This window comes from Hyperolius riggenbachi, chromosome 7, assembly GCF_040937935.1.
Source record: "Hyperolius riggenbachi isolate aHypRig1 chromosome 7, aHypRig1.pri, whole genome shotgun sequence".
Classification (NCBI taxonomy): Eukaryota; Metazoa; Chordata; class Amphibia; order Anura; family Hyperoliidae; genus Hyperolius; species Hyperolius riggenbachi.
In genome coordinates, this window is record NC_090652.1 from 285,009,932 (window position 1) to 285,032,540 (window position 22,609).

At 44.5% G+C, this 22,609-nt stretch overlaps 1 protein-coding gene across 6 annotated transcripts in view; it reads left to right on the plus strand.

The window, feature by feature from the left end:
• Window positions 1-22,609, plus strand: part of LRP1B (LDL receptor related protein 1B) — a 2,031,260-nt gene that overhangs the window by 1,135,238 nt on the left and 873,413 nt on the right. For all 6 annotated transcript variants that reach the window (XM_068245873.1, XM_068245875.1, XM_068245874.1 and 3 more), the window contains exon 18: window positions 9,781-9,897. In XM_068245873.1, coding sequence (XP_068101974.1) covers window positions 9,781-9,897 — 117 coding nt within the window. The remainder of the gene's footprint in view (window positions 1-9,780; window positions 9,898-22,609) is intronic.

Genomic DNA, 22,609 nt, shown 5'->3' on the forward strand with positions numbered 1-22,609 from the left:
GTGCGAGTCATCTGTGCAGGCAGGGAAAGTCAGTGTGAGGAGTCTGTGTGAGTCATCTGTGCAGGCAGGGAAAGTCAGTGTGAGGAGTCTGTGTGAGTCATCTGTGCAGGCAGGGAAAGTCTGTGTGAGTCATCTGTGCAGACAGGGGAAGTATGTGCGAGTCATCTGTGCAGAGAGCCATCTGTGTGAATGGTCTGTGCGAGCCATCTGTGCAGGCAGGGAAAGTCTGTGTGAGTCATCTGTGCGAGTCATCTGTGCAGGCAGGGAAAGTCAGTGTGAGGAGTCTGTGCGAGTCATCTGTGCAGGCAGGGAAAGTCTGTGTGAGTCTTCTGTGTGAGTCATCTGTGCAGGCAGGGGAAGTCTGTGTGAGTCGTCTGTGCGAGTCGTCTGTGCAGGCAGGGAAAGTCTGTGCAAGTCGTCTGTGCAGGCAGGGAAAGTCTGTGCGAGTCGTCTGTGCAGGCAGGGAAAGTCTGTGTGAGTCGTCTGTGCAGGCAGTGAAAGTCTGTGTGAGTCATCTGTGCAGAGAGCCGTCTGTGTGAGTCTTCTGTGCAGAGCAAAAGAGCGATATCCCCACACTGCTCTACTCTATCGCTCAATGGGCTGCGGTAATTTACCGACCTTCAACGGCAGCTGGGAAAATCTTTATGAATTAGCACAAAGAACCGGAAAATACCGAGTGCGGTATTTTCCCGCCAAGATTTTTTTTATCGCACTGTTTTTTATGAATTGAGGCCAATGTGATCAGTTGCGTTTGTATTTTCTCCTTCAATAGCACCCATTAGAACTTTGACTAGCATAATTACAACTATAACAGCAGATAGACTTTCATTGCATATGCTAAATAATGATTACCCTATTATTACCCTGGCCACTATTATTATGGTTAACGCTGTTATTTCTTTTATGGAGACTTGAGTGTTGCTGTGATTATACTATTACTGGGATTGTAAAGGTTGTTGGGCGGCTGAATCACTCCAGATCATATAGCTGCTTTCTAACAGGCCTCTCATTTACTCAGTGCCCGTAAGTGATTAAAGGAAACATTGAAGTGATTGGAATATGGAGGCCATCCTCATTATGTTTAAAGAAATATTGCTAGCGACCTGGCTGTTCTGATGATCTTTTAACAGGATTCATCTGAGAGCCGCACACGTCTTTATCTACAAGCATTAGAGGCAGCTCACTGGATAATAGAGGCAGAGGGTCAGCACAAAAGCCAGCAACGAGTTGGTTAAAGTGTTTGTCCTTGTTGTTCACAGCAAACTATAGACACAAGCAAGAAACAGAACATTAATACTGTGCTTTCTCCTGGCGGACTCAAAGCACCAGAGCTGCAGCCACAAGGCCACACTCAGTAGGCAGAAGAAGCGATAGGGAGTCTTACCCAAGGTCTCATTACTGAATAGGTGCTGGAAGAGCTGAGATTCGAACCTTGGTCGCCTGTGTCAGAGGCAGAGCCCTTAAAGGGAACCTAAAGCGAGGCTGCCATATCTATTTCCTTTTAACCTCCCGGGCGTTCAATTTCTCCAGGATTTCTGTGCAAAAAGTGATAAAATTACGTTTTATAACTTTTTTTTCTGTAACTTGCCAAAATGTGTCAAGCAAGGGTCTAGTATACAGTGTAGGAGAGTATTGATGTGTATGCACGTTTATACTGTTCACAACATGTTTTGAATGGACGGATAATCTGTCAGTACCGCTACAATACCAGTTGCCTGGCTATCCTGCTGATCTTTGTCTGCAATAGTCACACACCTGAAACAAGCATGCAGCTAATCCAGTCAGACTTCAGTCACAGCACCTGATTTGCATGCTTGTTCAGGGTCTATAGCTAAAAGTATTGAAGGCAGAGGATCAGCAGGACAGCCAGGTAATATGCATTATTTAAAAGGAAATAAATAGGTCAGCCTCTATATCCCTCTTGCTTTAGGTTTCATTTCACCGGTACACTATCCAGTGACTATAGCATGGTAGAAAGAACAAACATGTCAGTGGAACCAACGATGATTCCCACATGCACCGAGGAACTTCACACATGCAGTGAACTTCCTGTAACCAGATAAAATAGTCAGACATTTCAAATACTAAAGGGAGGTGTTTTTTTTTGTTTTTTTCAAAAAAACTTTAGTGTTTGCAGTTTTCAGTGGAATGTTTGTTTTGTAGGGCTGGGTTTACACTACAGCTAAAAGTTCTGTGAATTCTTCTTGTTTTGAGTTCAGTGCGGATATCACTAACAAGTAGACGAGTGGACGAGTAGAAAAAAAGGACACAGCAGAAATCTGACAAGTTTGTGTTAATTTGTGATGCAGATATTATCACATTTTGGGGTAGATGCACTGGCCAGCAGTAATATTGCCGTGCATAGGCAGCACATGGAAATCACTGTCACTATCGCCAGCAGTGTACCACTGTTATACTACTTGCATAACGCACATTACCGTAGAATTACTTATGTTATGGGTTGCGCTAATTGCTGAATGCGATGGTACATGGATGGAGGTAGTAACAGTAATATTATCACGCTCTGCCTGCCACTTAGCACATCCACCCTTTTCACACTTATTTGAAATATGTCTTAGGTAAAGGTTTGCTATAAATAGTTTTTATTCACCTATGTATTGATGCCTTCTCCTTTAAAGAGAAACTCCAACCAAGAATTTAACTTTATTCCAATCAGTAGCTGATACCCCCTTTTACATGAGAAATCTATTCCTTTTCACAAACAGACCACCAGGGGACGCTGTATGACTGATATTGTGGTGAAACCCCTCCCACTAGAAGCTCTGAGGACCGCGGTACTTTTGACAGTTTGCCACAATGTAACAAGGTTCACAGACAGGAAATAGCTGTTTACAGCTATCTCCAACTGCCAAAACAGCTAGCAGCAGCTACATAACCTGCCCACAGTAACAATGTCACCATGTAATAAATGTCAGAATGTAAATCGGAGAGAGGAAAGAGTTTACAATGGGCAAACACTGACTAAATCATTTATACATAATTATTGTAAAAATGAAGCACTTTGTTTATTACACTATTTTCACTGGAGTTCCTCTTTAAAGCAAACCTGAACTGAAAATGAAAAGTCAAAATAAACATACACACGCCATACTTACCTCCTGTGTAGTCTACTCATGTATCTCTTCCTCCCCTCCCGCGTCCTGTTTGTCCACTGTGATCATTGGAATTCTCCATCCTCCATTTTGAAAATGGCCATTACCCCATTACAGCTTCCTGGTCAGCACACTGTTAAACTGTAATATCACCCACTTGAACCATAGGGAAACATTGACATTACCTTGCTCATCAGTTGTCCTTTCAGTTGTAACTGACAGCAACTGATATATAACTGACAGCAACTGATATCTTTCAGTCTTGTCAGAACTGAAATGATTCTTTGTAAGAAGAAAATGGTGAGCTTCTCAGAGGAACATACGGTGAAGTACATACTATTCATTAGCAGGTGCATCATGTGTTTATTTTAAATACATTTACTCAGTTCAGGTTCACTTTTAGAATTGAGCAGAGAGTGGAAAGAGGAGTAACTGTTTTTGGTTTTATTCCCCCTTCAATATATGGAGGCATTATGAATTTAACGGAACAGAACTGTTTGTCTAGACAGTCATTTGTTAAGAGGGTCAGGCCTGCCCAAGGTCTGGGACATTCACATAATTATTGGTCATTTAGCACATGGGCTGAGCCGGCTCCACAGTCTGTGAATGCTCTCCGTAGTAATAAGTATTCTTTCTGTAGCAATGCAACGACAAGAAAAATGCCTGTTTTAAAGGTTAACATTATTGGCCTGGCATAATACCTGCTTTGTATGATAGAAGGCATAATTACGGTAAAGTCACCCCCGAAAAGGGGCTCTGCCATTTCGCCTTAGCTTCACAGTTTGACATTTAACCAAGTTTGTGGTTTTGATCTTTTAGGCAAAAATGGAAGGATAAAGCTAATTTTTACTTTCAATCCAGTTTTTTTTGTTGTTGTTTTTTTTATGCCAAAAAAATTTAAAGTCTACGGTAATTTGTAAAGCTTCTGGTCGATGTATTAAATTGCCGGAAAAAAATGTAAAAGTATAAATACAAATACAAGAGACAGGTGCAACTAAAAAAGTTAGAATATTGTGGAAAAGTCTATTTTTTTTATTAATTCAACTTGAAAAGTGGAAACTAATATATGAAATAGGAACCCTTTGCAGGTGTTTTGGATGAATTAGCTGATTAGAATCTGACACTTTGAGACTAGAATATGCAACATTTTTTACAATATTCTAAGGCCTGGAACCCACTGAAATCAGCAAACGCAAAACGCAACTGCTAGCGTTTTGTCTGAGCGGTTTGCAAGCGGATTCATGCGCGTTTTTGGTCGTGTTTTGCAACATTGTATTTTTGTGCCCAGCGGGTGCGTAGCGTTTTGCGTTTTTATCCTGATTGGTCCTGTGAATTATTTTTAATTTTGTTACAGTGTGCTGAACCGCAAAACGCTAGCAAAACCGCTCAGTTTAGGTTTTGCTGATCGTTTCTGCTAGCGTTTCAATACTTTACATTGAAGCGCTAACGCTCCCAAAATGCTGCAGGTCCTGCGTTTGCGTTTCTGGGAAACGCAAACGCTCCTGTGGAAGTTGCCCCATCCATTAACATTAGCCCAGCGTTTTGGCAAAGTGCTAGCGTATCGCAGTGCTGCCAAAACGCTGCCAAAAGCGCTCCTGTGGGTTCCAGCCCTCATGGTCTGAGATCCTGATTTTGGGGTTTATATAAGCTGTCAGCCATAATCATCAAAATGCATAACAAATAAAGGCTTGAAATATCTCGCTTTGCATGTAATGAGTCTATTTCATCTATTGGTTTCACTTTTTAAATGTAATTACTGAAATAAATGGACTTTTGCACAATATTAAATTTTTTTGAGTTTCACCTGTATTATGATTTCTTTGTGATAAAATAATTGACAGTATTTCGTTATAATATTAGCAGTAAGACTAATTAAGGAACTGCTGAAGAGGTTTAGGCCCATTTCACAGATAAGAGAATTCACGTGCGATTTTCATTTTTGTGAATTCCTGTCCACCACACATTTTATGCAATACACAATTTCCGATGAGCACTAGCTGTCTCTGTTTGCACCTTAGTCAGTTTGCTGTTGGTGCGCCTCCCGCTCTTTCTACCAATAGTACAGTTTAACACTTAATACTGGCACCACTCAAATTCATATGCAATGGCAATAACGTCCCAAAGATTCCACAATATGAAGTCCTTTTCCTCTTCTGCAAATGTTCCCAGATCCCTCTTCTTTCATATCACAATACACCTCTACCACGCCCAATCAGAAGCTGTTCACCAGATAGGATGATCACCAGGGTCTAGTAGCACGTTGGGATATTCCCAGCTCACTCACGACCTCCGTAATCAAATAAAATCCACTTCCTATTCTACCTTCAATATCCCATTCATGGCCCATGTGATAACCTCAAATAAAAACCACTCACAGCGCAACACTGTGAAACTATCTAATAATACAAAAGGGCATTGCACTCACATAAAATTATTTGTAAAACAGCTTAGAGTTTCATGTACAGGCTCTCCCCCCATTCAGGGGGCCCAAGCTGGCTCCCGATGTGCTGTCCTTGCAGTGTATGGTCAGCTTCCGCGCGCACAACCACCACCTCACAGCTTCACAACACCGCTCGCTTCACTAGTACTCGGGCACTACCACATCCGGGGTCGGCCTGGTGGGACTTTATTGCTATTGGCACCTGTACTGAGTATTGAACTACAATATTAATGCAAGTCATTGACATCGCATTTGACTTGCGTTGTTGGGCGATTCGCAAATGGACCAATCAAATGCAGCAGGTGTATTCATTTGGAATGAAAGGTAGTCCAAGGTTTACAATCACCTGACTTACAATGTTTAGAGTGTACCAACAAAGTGTCAGCCTCCCCTCTTACTTGTTTTTCTAGTGTCCGTACTCTGTTGGCACCCCACCTTCCTCATGGAACAGTCAGAGCAGATTTATGGCCCATTCACATTTGCTGATCGCAAAACGCTAGAGCTTTTGCTAGCGTTTTGCTATGGTGATTTTGCGTGATTTAACATGAAAAAAATCGCCATTTACACTTGCCGATTTTTTCGCAAACTCGTGCAGCGCTCCTATAGCACTGAAACGCGATCGCCGGGAAATCGCCTGAAAATGGTGCGGGTCTACGCATTTGTGTTTGGCATTTTTGGGGGATTTGTGGTGATTCGCGCAAATTGCCCAAGTAAGAACAGGCCCATAGGGTTCATTACACTAGCGCTTTCAAAAGTGCTAGCGTTTGAGCGTTTTGGTGAAATTGCCGGCAAACCGCTCAAGTGTGAATGGGCCCTTAGTGTGGCCATTCAGGGCTGTGTCAGCATCACACCAAATTCCTGCATGGTCTGTGGCCAAGGGTTCTTCCTGGTTGCACTGAATTAACCTGCATGGAGTCAGAGCACAATGGGGAAGGGCTCCCTCTGCAGGTGAGTAATGTCAGCAATCCACAGGGAGGCAGAGGGACATAATTCCACTTACAAACAAGGTGTACCCAAGACGGTTTTTAATGTAAAAAATGGGACACGGGATGTTTTCATTTGAAAGCAAGCCTCTGGGTGCCCTCCACGCTACTGTCAGCCCCCTGTGCTAGATCCCCCCAGATATGGCTACATGCAGTTTGTCAAAAGACTAATGGGGAAGGGGCGCCCCTTGCAGGAGAGGAACGCCTGCGTAACACCCTTCCCCGCCTTTAAAGGACAACCGAGGTGACATGTGACATGATGAGATAGACATGGGTATGTACAGTGCCTAGCACATAAATAACTAGGCTGTGTTCCTTTTTTTTCTCTGCCTGAAAAAGTTAGTCAGGTATGTAAGTGACAGTTTCTGTCCGGGTCGGGACCAGGTCGGACTGGGTCAGACTATAGCATAACCCTCCCTTCTCCACTAGCAATCGCAATCACAAATCACAAACGCCAGAGATTACGATTTTTCATTAATTCTGTTATGCGATTGCGATTTTTCATTTGCATTGCATTATCACTGTAAAAATCGCTCCAGAAAGCGATTTGCAATTTCCAAATCAAATCACTATAGTGGAAAATACTTCTCATGATTTCTATGATAAAGTAACAACCCTAGCGATTAATAAATCACTAGCGATTTGCAATTTTGCGATTCAGCTGTGTAGTGGGAAAAGGCCTTAAATGGCTTCTGAGAGCAGGAAAGAGATAAAAAGGAGTCAATAATTCATAGATTTGAGCTCTGACTTACTTCAATGAAGGTGTCCTTGAGCAGAGACAATGAAACAGTAAAAGCTTAAAAAGTAGATGTAAATATAAAATAAAACTGTGGGATATCTAAAAAAGTCATTTTTAGGAGACTGAGGATAGATACAGTTGTTTATCTCATATGCTTATTTTCACCTCAGATGTCCTTTGAGCCTTCTCACCGGCTCTCTTTTCTGCCTGTTCCCACCCTTTACTAAGCTCCTCCCATGCCAGTCAGCGTCCTGTGCTCTCGGAGCAGCCAGAAACGAAAGTGAAGAAATACAGCTCATGGGAGCAGCTGGGAGAGGCAGTAATGGACACTAGCTGATCCAGACATCAACATATCCCCCTCCCCTCCCACCCGAAACATGTAGCATGCTTTTTTATTATTATTATTGGTTTTTTTTTATTCTTGTCTTGTGACCGGCTGGGGTTCTCTTTGAAAACAAGCCCCTTGAACTGAATGGGTCTTTAGGTAGGGGACTGCCTTGTATTAGCAACTCATTGACAATTCCTACTCTTAGGGCCTGTTCAGACTATGCGCGTTCCTAGCCGTTTTCAGGGAACACGTACGGGTACCAAAAACGCATAGAAACGGCTCCTAATGCTTTTGAATCGGCTAGTTCACATGTATGCGTATGAGACGCATACGTTTCTCATCCGCATTGCTGCACGCAGTTCTGTGCGTCACGCATAGAAACGGACGCAATGAAAGTCTATGGACGCGTATCAAAAACGCGTACTATTGCGTTTTTAGCGTACGTTTTCCTCTGCGGTTCCCATAATTCTTTTTTTTCCCCTGGGTCACGTGTTTGTGCAAAACGCAATAGAAAACGCATTCAAACGCAAGAAAAACGCATGCGTTTTTCAACTTGCGTTTCTTTGAATTTATACGCGTTCTACAAACGCAGCAAGTATGAACAGCCCCTAATACCCCCTCTACACTATTCAATTCCAGGCACGACCGATCAAATTTTATTGGATCGAATTCGATTAGATCGATTAAATCCGACATGTCCAATTGGGATCTGATTGATCGTGTGATTGATTTTGGCTAGTTTTCAGTGCAAATCGATCACACGATCGATCGAATTCCGATCAGACATGTCGGATTTAATTAATCTAATTGAATTCTATCCAATCAAATTTGAACGATCGCTCCTGGAATTGAAAGATGTAGAGGGACTTTAAACTATATCCATATGTAAATGATCACAACAATGCACAATGATTATTTCAATGTTTTAATGCAATGTATTTGACTTAATTAGATCTTGACATTGCACCCTTCCCATTCGGTAAAACAATTATGTTTAACTGAAAGTCATTACAATCAATCAATCAATCTTAGCTTTCCAGTTTGATTTTGCATAGATGTAATTGTTTCTGCCATCATCAAACTATCACATAAGATATGTGTGACCAGCATTAGGTTTTTTGACACTCTTTAATTACACAATGTTTATTATCCATAATTTATTGTATAAGCTAAACATTTTCTTGAGAAATCCAATCAAGAAGTTTTTTTTTTTTTTAATTATATACTTTTTTCCTTAAAGGGAACCTGAACTGAGTAAAATTATTTAAAATAAACACATTATGTAGCTGCAAATGAATATTACATACGTACCTCACCTTCAGTTCCTCTCACCATTTTCTTCTTACAGTGATCCCTTCCAGTTCTGACAATATTTTGTCAGAACTGAAATATACCAGTTGCTGTCAGTTATATATCAGCTGCTGTTAGTTACAACTGAATGTCCAAGGTAACGTCCATGTTTCCCTATGGTTCAAGTAGGCAATATGACCGTTTACCAGTGTGCTGACCAGAAAGCTGTTATGGGGTAATGGCCATTTTAGCAATCACAGTGCACAAATAGGACGCAGGAGAGGAAAAAGAGATTGAGGAGTAGACTGCACAGGAGGTAAGTATAACCTGTGTATGTTTATTTTGACTTTTTATTTTCAGTTCAGGTTCTCTTTAAAGCTGAACTGTAGTGAAAATAACATAATAAATTCTTTTTTTTTTTTTACTTTACTTTACTTTAATATTGTTATATAAATTACTACTTAGTCAGTGTTCACTGTTTGCCCATAGTAAAATCTTTCTCCCTGATTTATACTCTAAAATGTATTAAGGGTGGTAGTATCTTTGAAATGTTTGTTTCTGAGAATTCTGAAGTCAGTACAAAGTATACCTGCTCTCCCAGAATGCTCTGGTGGTGAGAATTCTGCATATCTAATCAGCCTAGGCTAAGCATTAAGCAACACTGGGATGGCAGTTTTGCATACAACACACAGTAATATATAGCTAATGGAAGTTGTTTTGATGCTGAAACCAGGAAAATTACCTTGAAAGTGGGTATCCTGAATAATTTATTGCGTTCTACCTATATGTCGGCATTGTGCCTCTTTAAACCTAAATTAACAAATAGGGTGAAATGTGTGTGGTACTTTTATATTCCTACAACTGTAACTTTGGTCATTCCTTTGCAGCCAGAACCTGCCAGCCTCATCAGTTTTCTTGCACTAATGGCCGCTGTATTTCCAAATCATGGCAATGTGATCAGGAGGATGACTGTGGAGATCGATCTGATGAGACCACCTCTTGTGGTGAGTGCTGAAGCTGACTGCGCTTTCTAAAGGAACAAATGACATTAGAAACTGTTATTATACACATATGAATTTCAGTAACGGATAAAAAAGTACATTTTTTGTCTTTGAATAACCATTATGGGTGTAGTGATGGAAGGGTGAAAAGACAAGCATACTGTATTATGCTAGAGGGGTGAGGAGACAGTACAGCTGCACCTTGCTACAGGGGTGAGAAGACAGTACAGCTGCACTATGCAAGAGGCGTGAGGAGACAGTCCAGCTGCACTATGCAAGAGGCGTGAGGAGACAGTCCAGCTGCACTATGCCAGAGGGGTGAGGAGACAGTCCAGCTGCACTATGCCAGAGGTATGAGGAGACAGTACAGCTTCACCTTGCTACAGGGGTGAGAAGACAGTACAGCTGCACTATGCCAGAGGGGGCAGGAGACAGTACAGCTGCACTGTGCCAGAGGAGTGAGGAGACAGTACAGCTGCACCTTGCTACAGGGGTGAGGAGACAGTACAGCTGCACTGTGCCAGAGGGCTGAGGAGACAGTCCAGCTGCACTATGCAAGAGGCGTGAGGAGACAGTCCAGCTGCACTATGCAAGAGGCGTGAGGAGACAGTCCAGCTGCACTATGCAAGAGGCGTGAGGAGACAGTCCAGCTGCACTATGCAAGAGGCGTGAGGAGACAGTCCAGCTGCACTATGCAAGAGGCGTGAGGAGACAGTCCAGCTGCACTATGCCAGAGGGGTGAGGAGACAGTCCAGCTGCACTATGCCAGAGGTATGAGGAGACAGTACAGCTTCACCTTGCTACAGGGGTGAGAAGACAGTACAGCTGCACTGTGCCAGAGGGGTGAGAAGACAGTACAGCTGCACTATGCCAGAGGTATAAGGGGACAGTACAGCTTCACCTTGCTACAGGGGTGAGAAGACAGTACAGCTGCACTGTGCCAGAGGGGTGAGAAGACAGTACAGCTGCACTGTGCCAGAGAGATGTAGAGACAGTACAGCTGCACTATGCAAGAGGCATGAGGAGACAGTACAGCTTCACCTTGCTACAGGAGTGAGGAGACAGTACAGCGGCTCTATGCCAGAGGAGTGAGAAGACAGTACAGCTGCATTGTGCCAGAGGGCTGAGGAGACAGTCCAGCTGCACTGTGCCAGAGAGATGTAGAGACCGTCCAGCTGCACTGTGCTAAAAGGGTGAGGAGACAGTACAGCTGCACTGTGCCAGGGGGGAGGAGACAGTACAGCTGCACTGTACCAGGGGGGGAGGAGACAGTACAGCTGCACTGTGCCAGAGGGGTGAGGAGACAGTACAACTGCACTGTACCAGGGGGTGAGGAGACAGTACAGCTGCACTGTACCAGGGGGGGAGGAAACAGTACAGCTGCACTGTGCCAGAGGAGTGAGGAGACAGTACAGCTGCACTATGCCAGAGGAGTGAGGAGACAGTACAGCTGCACTGTGCCAGAGGAGTGAGGAGACAGTACAGCTGCACTGTGCCAGGGGGGAGGAGACAGTTCAGCTGCACTGTGCCAGGGGGGGAGGAGACAGTTCAGCTGCACTGCAATTCTACTGCGCATGCATAGAGGACTGTCCTATCATGCAGTGGCGAGGGCAGTTCTGCTATTACCCAGGGGCGGTTTTGCTGTGCTATTATGGTGCGATTGCAGAGAGACAGTTCTGCCATGTGATGCTAGAGAAGCTTGAGATGTTGCTGAAGAACAGGATGTTTCCATTTATTGGCAGAGAAATATGATAAAGATTTGTTAGTAAAGGAAATGGAGAAAATACTGCAGCATATCGGCCATCTTTCCTGGACTACCTTTGACCTCTCAAGGAAGCTGCAGGTGACATGTGAGGACACGACAACCTTGATTGTGCTTCACTTCCTTTCTGTTTCCATTCCAAACTTCCATCCTCCTCCAATCTTCACCAACACAGATGATCTCGCAATGAGGTCCCAATGGCAGCGACTGTTAAATTACCCAAACCCTCCTGATGATACAACCAGCACCAGCAGCAGACAAGAGGCTATTACATATAGAGTATGCAATGCAAAGACTATTTCTTACTCTATGGGAGGGAGAGGTCTACAGGGACTCTGGTGCAAATTATCTCTCCTAGCGGAGATGGGTTTAAATGAGAAAATAATAAGACGTGGGAAGAGTGAAGGAATGACAGCACCCCCCCCCCCCCCCCCTTCACTTCCTCCTATAGCGGTGTATGTGTATGCAATATAGAAAATCATCCAAGTTGTTTTTCAATGTTCAATCAATGCCGGTTGCCTGGTTACCGTTTGTTCTACTTGGCTGCTTGCCGTGAAAAGACGCACACGATGTTTAAGATGAAAGGAGAGAAGGACAACTATTTGTAGGTCCGTGTTTGGTGCTTTATCAACCTCTTTTGGGCTTCTTGTGAAAAGGCAGAGATCAGAAGCTAGCCAGGCTTGATTGGCCTCTGATTAGCATCACTGTTTCCCCCTCAGAACAGCATCAGTCAAAAGCAGAACAGGTCACCGAGTGAACCGCGGTTGCCGGGGACATAGGCTGAGTTTCCATGAAAACACATAAAGGCCATGTAAGCAATTATTATTAAATGCCATCACTTGGTAGTTAGGGAACTGGCTTGCATGCTGCACTTTGGCCTGGTGGATTGAGAGCCTCCTATAACATGTGTTGCCTTTTCTTTCTTTCTTTTTTTCTTGCAAAACTACACAAAGGAAATATTATTGGCTTTTTCCTTTTGCAACTTTGCAAGCTTTATCCATCAACATTGTTTGATCATTTAACATTTGTTTGTGTATATGTATGTAAAGTACCTGCATCCTAAAAACGTATAGATAAGGTAATTAAAGTGGTCTAACACCCAGCATTTCAACTTTGCTTTAAAAGATTGCTTACAGCTTAGAAACTGTTATGCCAGATTTTTTTTTTTAGCAGAAATTCACTGAATGGATTAAACATGACATTTTAGTGTTGCATTTAGCTAGAAATCTGCTTCCCTGCTGAGGTTTAGATACAAATGTATCTATTTACAATGTAAATAAACAAACACCTATCTGAGAGAGCACAGAGGGCTTCCCAGACAGGCTTTTCAGAGGTCTATTTACATTCCAAACAAATACATTTGTATCTAAAGCTCAGCATGGATGCAGATTTCTAGCTAAATGCAAAACTAAAATGTCATGTTTAACCCATTCAGTGAATTTCTGCTTTAAAAAAATCCTAAGGAGGGAACCTTGACAATTTTGGTAAGTTAGCTTAAAGAGGAACTTCAACCTAAACAAACATACTGTCATAAAGTTACATTAGTTACATTAGCTAATTAAAATAGATAGGTAATATAATCTCTTACCTACCCTAAAGATGTACAGAAGCACCAAAAGGATAAAATTCACTAAAATTGTTAAAAATGATTGGGAGGCGGTGGTGGCCCAGCTCACCCAACACAGACACGATGCTGTCGATTAAAGCAAACCAAATTTATTTGCATACTCCTAGATACAACTGGCAACGCGTTTCACAGGCAAATCCCTGCTTCAAAATACAATTAGAATAGAATACATTTTGAGTGTGTGATTTGTTTGTGCAGGTACCAGCACTGGTAACAGGAAAACATACTAAACCAAAAAAGCAAAAACCAGTATATGCTGCTCCAAAAACTGCACTTTATTAACAAATTTATGTATATTAAAAAGCACACACATGCACTATATTGTGATATGTCAGGAAATCAGCTGACGTTAAATATTATTGCAAATGCAATATGAAATGCTGCAACTGTTCAAAACAGTGAAGAAATCCCTATAAGAATAGTATAAATCCCTACATCAATAATCTGCCAGTACAATCTATGTCATGTGCCATTGGTGGCGCCCATACTACATCACCGTGGGAAATCTAGATAGTAAAATAAGTAGGATTAATGGTCACTCACAGGGATTGGAGATAGGCGTAGCCATTTATATGTGATGGTACTAAAAATTGTTTCCAATATTAGGCAATTGGAAGATATGTATTTTGGTGACGCCCATATTTCATTTTTGTGAGAAGACCAAAAAAGAGAGAACCATTCAATTAGGTCATAACCACTCACAGAGGGCATAGATAGACGTGACCAATGTGATCAATAAGCACAGTTCATAACACTAACATCTTAAAGCAGCATTATAGCACTAATTGATATATACTTGCATAATAAGAATCAGAATCATTTTATTTCGCAAGCATGACTGGGTCAAGCCCGTAATTGGGTTTGGCACAATGGAGCGGTACATAGACAGAAAGGCAGGAAAACCGTCAGAAATGACACTAATACCTCATACTCAAATATAAACATAAAATAAATAATAAATAAAAATATAAATAAAATATAAATTATACACAAATATACAATCAACATCAGATATACATATACACAGTAGCTCAATATTCATCTTTCAAAAACAACACTGCTGAAGTCTACCGCTCCTATGCAGGTGGTAGGACGCTGATAGAGGGTGTTAGAATGTTAAAGCGGACCCAAATCAAACATTTTTTTTAATTAAAAATATTTAGTTGCACCACTCTGACACATACAAAGATAAATAAACACTCCTTCAAGCCTATGATCATTTCAGTGCATGCTTTTCACCCTCCTCTTTTTATAGCTAGGGTTATACTGGGGGCAGCCATTAGCAATTCCTCCATTGCTGGACACCATCTACTCCACCAGTTTGCCGGAAAAATCCCGACAATTTTAAAGGAAGGGAGGGGTTCCTCCAATAAATGTAAAATATTTTATATTTGTCATCATGCAGCTGAAAAAAGGCTGCTATTTATTATTATAATTTAGAAAATAGATTTTATTTCTGAAATCTTGTATTTTTAATTTGGGTCCACTTTAAGAGAGTTTAAGAGGCTAACGGCCATAGGGAAGAAAGAGTTCTTGTGTCTGGTGGTCTTGGTGGGGATGGCCCAGAGTCTCCGACCCAGTGGAAGTGGGGTGAAAAAACAGTGGCCTGGGTGAGAGAGGTCACTTGCAATCCTCAGTGCCCTGGCTCGCAGTCTTGTGTTATACAGGTGGTCAAGTGGGGGCAGAGGTCTCCCAATGATCCTCTCTGCCGACTTAATGATCCTCTGTAGTTTGTGCCTGTCACTGGCGGTGGCTCCCACATACCAGACCAAGATGGCGGAGCAGAGGATCGATAATAATAATAAACACTGTAATCAATTACCAATCTGTGCTTTGTGGGGATATTGAGAACACCATATCCATATATGCGAGGAGCCCGGTATATAGAAGGTATGATATAAAGTATATAGCCAGTGCCACTCACAGAGGATAATAGGTGTAACCAATATGATCAAAATGATAGACTAATCATAGAATACCTGGGAGCCAAAAAACTGACAGCATAATAGTGAGCCGCTATCTAATATTATGGTCAAAGCCACCTGTATATATAGCACTGGACTAAATAAACACCGTTCTGTAGGGTCAGAGCCACTTTAAAGAAAATCCAGCGTATATCAGTGCTATAATATAGATGCGGATGCAAGCACCAAAGGTTTATATGTTGCCACCGTTGTTAGTTGACTAGTATTGCTTCCATAGCAGCATCAGTAAGGCATAATAGCATATTGGCAGCCTATAGCAAAGTTCTCAGTCCTATGCGCAATAGATGTAAAGCGCAGAATACTTAGGCCTTTTGTGACATAGAGCTTGTATATTTCCCGTATAAGTGCGTCTTCAGAAACAATCTATTCACTGCATCTATATTATAGGAAAAGTCGGCCCAAGCTAACATGTTCCATGCAATTGTCCCATAAAAGCATGAAATATACGAGAAAATCAGCTGGGCATTGTTGTGCATCAATCACTCAAGGCTGTGCAATTCCAGTAAAAGTGGGAGACACTTGTCCCCTTCGCTGCGTAGTTTGAGATGCAAGATGTTAATAAGTGCTGCGAAAGGCGGCTTGATATACCGTTTCTGCACTATAAACATATGACCATACAGGCTTTTAAATGTCGCAGAAAAACCTGGGAACACTGATGTAAAGGTTGTACTTCAAATGCAAAAGTTCAACTGAACATTGTTATATATCAATCGTTTGAAGCTGTGCAATTCCAGCGAAGCTGGGAGATGCTTGTCCCCTTAACTGCGCAGATTGTGATGCACAGTGTTAGTAGTGCCGCGGAAGGCAGCTAGTAAACAGTCTCTGTGTTGTAGACAGATGGCCATACAGACTTGAATGTCACAAAACAGCTTTGAAGCACTTATCTTATCCGATGTGGAGGCTGTATATTAGATGCAAACACTGCGGCAAAAGGTGGCTGATGGCGGCTCTTTGAAGTAGCAGCAAGTGCGAGCTCCCGCATGTGGCAATGACGGCGGCTCCTGTCAGTCCAACAACGGCTCCCAGTACAGAGTATAGCGTAGCGTGACGTCTACGCGTTTCGCCCCGCCTGACGGAGCTTCATCAGGACGTGCTACGTCACTACCACTATTCTTAGAGGGATTTCTTCACTGTTTTGAACAGTTGCAGCATGTCATATTGCATTTGCAAAAATATTTAATGTCAGCTGATTTCCTGACATATTGCAATATAGTGTATGTGTGTGCTTTTTAATATGCTTTTTATATGCTTCATCAGGCATCATCAGGCAATCACACAGCCAGCGGTCCAACATACACTTAGCACCTCTGTACTGGTCCGCTGGTTGTGTGATACTCCTGTTGTTTATTGCCTGATGAAGCGGGGATTTGCCTGCAAAACATGTTGCCAGTTGTATCTAGGAGTATGCGAATAAATTTGGTTTGCTTTAATTGACAGCATCGTGTCTGTGTTGGGTGAGCTGGGCCACCACCGCCTCTAACCATTTTTTACAATTTTAGTGAATTTTATCCTTTTGGCGCCTCTGTACATCTTTACGATAATACAAGTCCACCCCTGGTGGAGGGGTGTTACACCCTTTTCTTCTATACACAGAGAACGACTTCTTCGTCCTGAGTGGGGACAGGCCTAAACTCCCCACTTGCCTTAAAGAGGCACTATTAGCAATAACATGCCCCCCAAAGAAAATCCATATGTAAGTAGATAAATACTTCCTCTACTTACATAACAGATGTATTGCACTGTCCTCGGTTTCCATCCATATAATTTTATATTATAAATAAAGGGACATTCTCTTCATGGCAGGGGCCATCTTGCTTCCTCTGGGTATATTCTCCCCCCCCCCCCCCCCCCCGCACTCCCCTCCTCCCCGCACTTATTCTCAGCACAGCGGGGAGGAAAAGCTGCAGCTGGCAAAGACTCACCTAATAATAGATCCAAGCGCTGCAGTTCCCCCCTATACTCTCTGCACTACCACCGGCGGCAGTGCAGAGAGTATGGGGGGAACTGCAGCGCCTGGGAACATTATTCCTGGAGTCTGCGCACTGCCTTTATCCTTCCCCAAAGTTCTGTGCGGGGAAGAAGGAGAATGCGGCGGCGGCGGCGGGTGGCAGAAGGGCAGGAGGGGGGGGGCGCGGACATCACACTGGAGGAGGGGGCAGAGGACAGTGACAGGAGATAGCCTCTGGCCCCCCTCCGTGCGCTCTTACAGCGGCTACAACCACCGCAGACAAGGGGAGAGCAGGCGGCCAATCGCAGAGCAGAGAGGTGATTGACAGAGGCTTTAGCCAATCAGCCTGCCTGTCATTTCTGTTCTGCGGCCTTGCGTCCTGCAGGCATGGGAAGAGAAAAACCTCCTAGGAAAAAAGTAAGAAGGATTTTAAGTATTTGTATTGCCTTATTAGCATCCTGTTTGTCTATGTAATAGGCTAAAATAGAAAAATGATTTCACATATAATGCCTAACAGTTACTCTTTAAAGAGGAACTGAACCAAAAAAAAGCCACTAAATTGAGCCTCCTTATCCCTTTGAAATGAATGATTAGACACAAAACACTTGTGAAGGGCAATATAAAAGTAGATATATTTGTGCAATACAACTATGAATAAAAGAAAATGGCAGGCTCCATCTTGCAACTCTCTCCCTCCATTTTGCAGCTCTCACTCCATGGGAGGTGCAGAGTCTGATTCTGTGGGCGGTGTTAAAGTTGGAGTTAGACATGCCCATTCACGCCCACAGAATGAGATTTGCAGCCCAGTGTCATGAGGTCATCATCAGTCGCCCTGTTACAGGAAAGTGACAGCTGTGGCTTCTGCTGCTGTCCTGCACTGTACTGGCACATGCCTTAATAAAAGTAATATTATTTTTTCTCTAACTATGCCTCCTGCAGTGTCAGATCGTCTGCTTGTCATCCTGTAGCTCTCCCCATATATATATATATATATACACACTTATACTGTATACTTCACTCTTTATAAAACTGACCAAATGTCCACTAAAGAAAATGACAGGCACGCATATGCTTTACTGATATTACTTCACTCTTGCTAATTTCAGAAAAACAATTTTTTCCCCAAAAATAACCCTTTTAGATACACGATCGCCCCCTCTCGTTATCAATTCACATACGTACACTCTGAGGCCTAGTGCACACCGAGCGGTTTTTGGAGCGATCCGCCGGCCGCATCCGCCTGGAAAAACGCTTGGCTAATGTATTGCAATGGGATGGTGCACACCGGCGGTTTGAGGTTTTTGCCAAGCCGCAAACGCGCCTCCTGCTGCGCGTTTGCGGTTTTCGGAAGCGTTTCGTCCTCAATGTAAAGTATAGGAAAAACGCAAACCGCTCTGAAAAACGCTACTTCAGAGCGGTTTGCCAGGCATTTTTGTTACGGAAGCTGTTCAGTAGTGATGCTCAAATACCCCTTTTTAAAATTCGAGTTTGGTCGAATTCGAATAGTAAATTATTCGAGGTCAGTCGAATATTCGAGTCGAATAATTTTTACTATTCGATTCGACCTCGGACTTCGAGCTCACTATTCGAGTCGGTATTCGAGCTAACTATTCGAGCTGACTATTCGAATTGGCCTTAAATAGCTTCCAACACTTGTTTTGAGGGTGAATGATGCAAGAAACCTCTTTTTTTCCAAGTAACAACAGCAAGTGATTATGTGGGGATGTTCCTTTAAAAAAAAATGTGGAAAGAGAAGTTGTGTCCTTAATTTTGTTCAGTAGTGTTACTGTATATACTTGTTCTTCTTCTTCTTTATCTTTCTTCTTCTTCTTCTCGATCTTCTTCTTCTATATTGTCTTCCTCTTCCTCTTCCTCTTCTTCTTCTTCTTCTTCTTCTTCTTCTTCTTCTTCTTCTTCTTCTTCTTCTTCTTCTTCTTCTTCTTCTTCTTCTTCTTCTTCATCTTCTTCATCATCTTCTTCATCTTCTTCTTCTTCTTCATCTTCATCTTCTCCTTCCTTTTCAATATCGTCTTCTTCTTCTTCACGTATTTCTCTTTTCAATTTTTTTTTTAAAGAAATGCAGCTATTTTTGAGCGTAACAAATAGCTGGTGGGCGCACGCATGTTGGAAGCGCCATTGTATGTGCTCCCTGGCAGTGGAAACACAAAGACAGCAGGAGGTAAATTCAGCAGCAGGAGGAGGAGGATGAGTGTGTGGCAGCAGGCAGTCAATGAGGCAGGCAGCTCGCCGTGACATAATAGCCCTGGTACCTAGCGGTGATACCAGGGCTGTAAATAAACACAACAGGAGGTCCCAGACAGCGGTCGTGCAGCCCACATTGTGTCCAATACACAACTGGGACAACACAGTTTTCAACCCGGGCACCTCAGAAAAATTAAACCTTTTTTTTTTTTTAATGGTTTGTTTGGTTTTTGGTTTTGCAACCAATATAGCTATTGTTTGACGTAATAGCTGGTGGCAGAGTGGCAGCAGAAGGTAAATCATCTGTGTACCCTGGCAGTGGGAAACACAGACAGACAGCAGCAGCAGGAGGAGGAATGGAGGAGTAGGCGAGCAGCTATTGTTTGACGTAATAGCTGGTGGCAGAGTGGCAGCAGAAGGTAAATCATCTGTGTACCCTGGCAGTGGGAAACACAGACAGACAGCAGCAGCAGCAGCAGCAGCAGGAGGAGGTATGGAGGAGCAGTGTGAGTGTGGCAGCAGGTAGGCAGCGTGACATAATAGCCCTGGTACCTAGCGGTGATACCAGGGCTGTAAATAAACACAACAGGAGGTCCCAGACAGCGGTCGTGCAGCCCACATTGTGTCCAATACACAACTGGGACAACACAGTTTTCAACCCGGGCACCTCAGAAAAATTAAACCTTTTTTTTTTTTTAATGGTTTGTTTGGTTTTTGGTTTTGCAACCAATATAGCTATTGTTTGACGTAATAGCTGGTGGCAGAGTGGCAGCAGAAGGTAAATCATCTGTGTACCCTGGCAGTGGGAAACACAGACAGACAGCAGCAGCAGGAGGAGGAATGGAGGAGTAGGCGAGCAGCTATTGTTTGACGTAATAGCTGGTGGCAGAGTGGCAGCAGAAGGTAAATCATCTGTGTACCCTGGCAGTGGGAAACACAGACAGACAGCAGCAGCAGCAACAGGAGGAGGTATGGAGGAGCAGTGTGAGTGTGGCAGCAGGTAGGCAGCGTGACATAATAGCCCTGGTACCTAGCGGTGATACCAGGGCTGTAAATAAACACAACAGGAGGTCCCAGACAGCGGTCGTGCAGCCCACATTGTGTCCAATACACAACTGGGACAACACAGTTTTCAACCCGGGCACCTCAGAAAAATTAAACCTTTTTTTTTTTTTTAATGGTTTGTTTGGTTTTTGGTTTTGCAACCAATATAGCTATTGTTTGACGTAATAGCTGGTGGCAGAGTGGCAGCAGAAGAAGGTAATTCTGTGTACGCTGGCAGTGGGAAACACAGACAGACAGCAGAAGGGCAGTACACAGCAGCCCACTGTAGGTGTAAAATGTGTGGCTGCAGGCGACGTAATAGTCAAAGTGAACCAGGCTGGCTTAGTGAGCAGGAGCCAGGAGGTGGTAAAGGGTGGTAAGGCACATTAACGATGGTTCCGGCAGCCAGTTCATGTCCCCCTCTCGCCGACAACAGGGGCCAGGAACTCGCCTTCCACCCACGCCTGGTTCATCTTGAGAAACGTCAGTCTGTCCACAGACTTGTGAGACAGACGTGAGCGTTTCTCGGTGACCACGCCACCAGCTGCACTGAAGCAGCGCTCGGACAGCACGCTGGAAGGGGGGCAGGACAGCACTTCCAGGGCGTACTGCGCCAGCTCGCTCCAGATCTCCATGCGCTTGACCCAATACTCCATGGGATCAACAGGGGCATCGCTGTCAAGCCCGCTGTACGACCCCATGTAGTCAGCCACCATGCGGGTCAGGCGCTGGCTGTGACCGGAGGAGGATGCTGCTGCATGCATCTCCTCTCTAGTCACTGCTGCCGGAGCCTCTACAGTCCTGTAGAGCTCGTGGCTGAGAGACAGCAGGTCTGTGGGGCGCTTGCTGCTGTTGGATGCAGGCACCTGCTGCTGCCTCTGTGCTGGCTGCTGGACAGTGGGGGTGGAAGGCTGGGGGAAGGCTTCCTCCAAGCGCTCAACAAGGGCCTGCTGCAAGCTCCTTATTTGTTGCGCTGGGTCTCCTCCTGCAGGCGGCAGGAACTGGCTCAACTTCCCCTTGAGGCGTGGGTCCAACATCATGCTGATCCAGATGTCCTCCCTCTGCTTCATCTGGATCACCCTGGGGTCCCTGCGCAGGCACGTCAGCATGTGCGCTGCCATTGGGAAGAGGCGGGCCACGTCTGCTGGCACATCGACGTCAGTGCTGTCCTCATCCTCCTCCTCTGCCGCCTCATCCTCTCTCCACCCCCGCACCAACTCAGCTGCGCTGTGCTGATCCCCCTCATCAGCAGCCAGGTCAGGGACCTCCACCAAGTCCTCCTCCTCCTCCCCCTCAGAGGTGGACTGCGCAGCTGGTTGCCGCTCCTGCTGGTCCAAGGCTGCCGCTCCCTGTTCCAGCAAAGCATCAAAGGCCCTGTTCAGCAGAGAAACCAGGGGCACCCACTCGCAGACCATAGCATGGTCCCTGCTCACCATGTTTGTGGCCTGCAGGAAGGGAGCCAGCACTAAGCACACCTGCTGCATGTGCCTCCAGTCATCATCGGGGACGATGGACGGGAAGTTGCTGGTCTTGTCCCTTCTCAGAGCTGCGGAAACAGTGGCCAGGGCAAGGTACTGTTTGACAGCGCGCCTCTGTTCAACCAGACGCTCCAACATCGCCAGGGTGGAGTTCCAGCGAGTCGGAACGTCAAGGATCAGCCGATGGCGTGGCAGATCCAGCTCCTTTTGCACGTCTTCCAGGCTCGCACAGGCTGCAGCCGAGCGCCGGAAGTGACGCACAACATTCCTTGCCGTTTCCAGCAGTTCGCCCATCCCCTGGTAGGTGCGCAGGAACTTCTGCACCACCAGGTTCAGCACGTGGGCAAGACAGGGGATGTGGGTCAGGTTTCCCCTGTCTATTGCGGCAACCAGATTGGCCCCATTGTCGGCCACCACCTCTCCGACTCTGAGGCCTCTGGGGGTCAGCCAAATCCTCTCCTGCTCCTGGAGTTTGGCCAACACATGGGTTGCCGTCAGCTTGGTCTTCCCAAGGCTGACCAAGTGCAGCAGCGCTTGGCAGTGGCGGGCCTTCACGCTGCTGCTGAGGCGGGGGGTTTGGCCAGGTGTGCCGGAGGATGGCAGAGGATTGGAGGAACCTGCTGCAGTTCCCCTGAGCCTGCGGGGTGGCACCACCCACTGTGTTGCTGC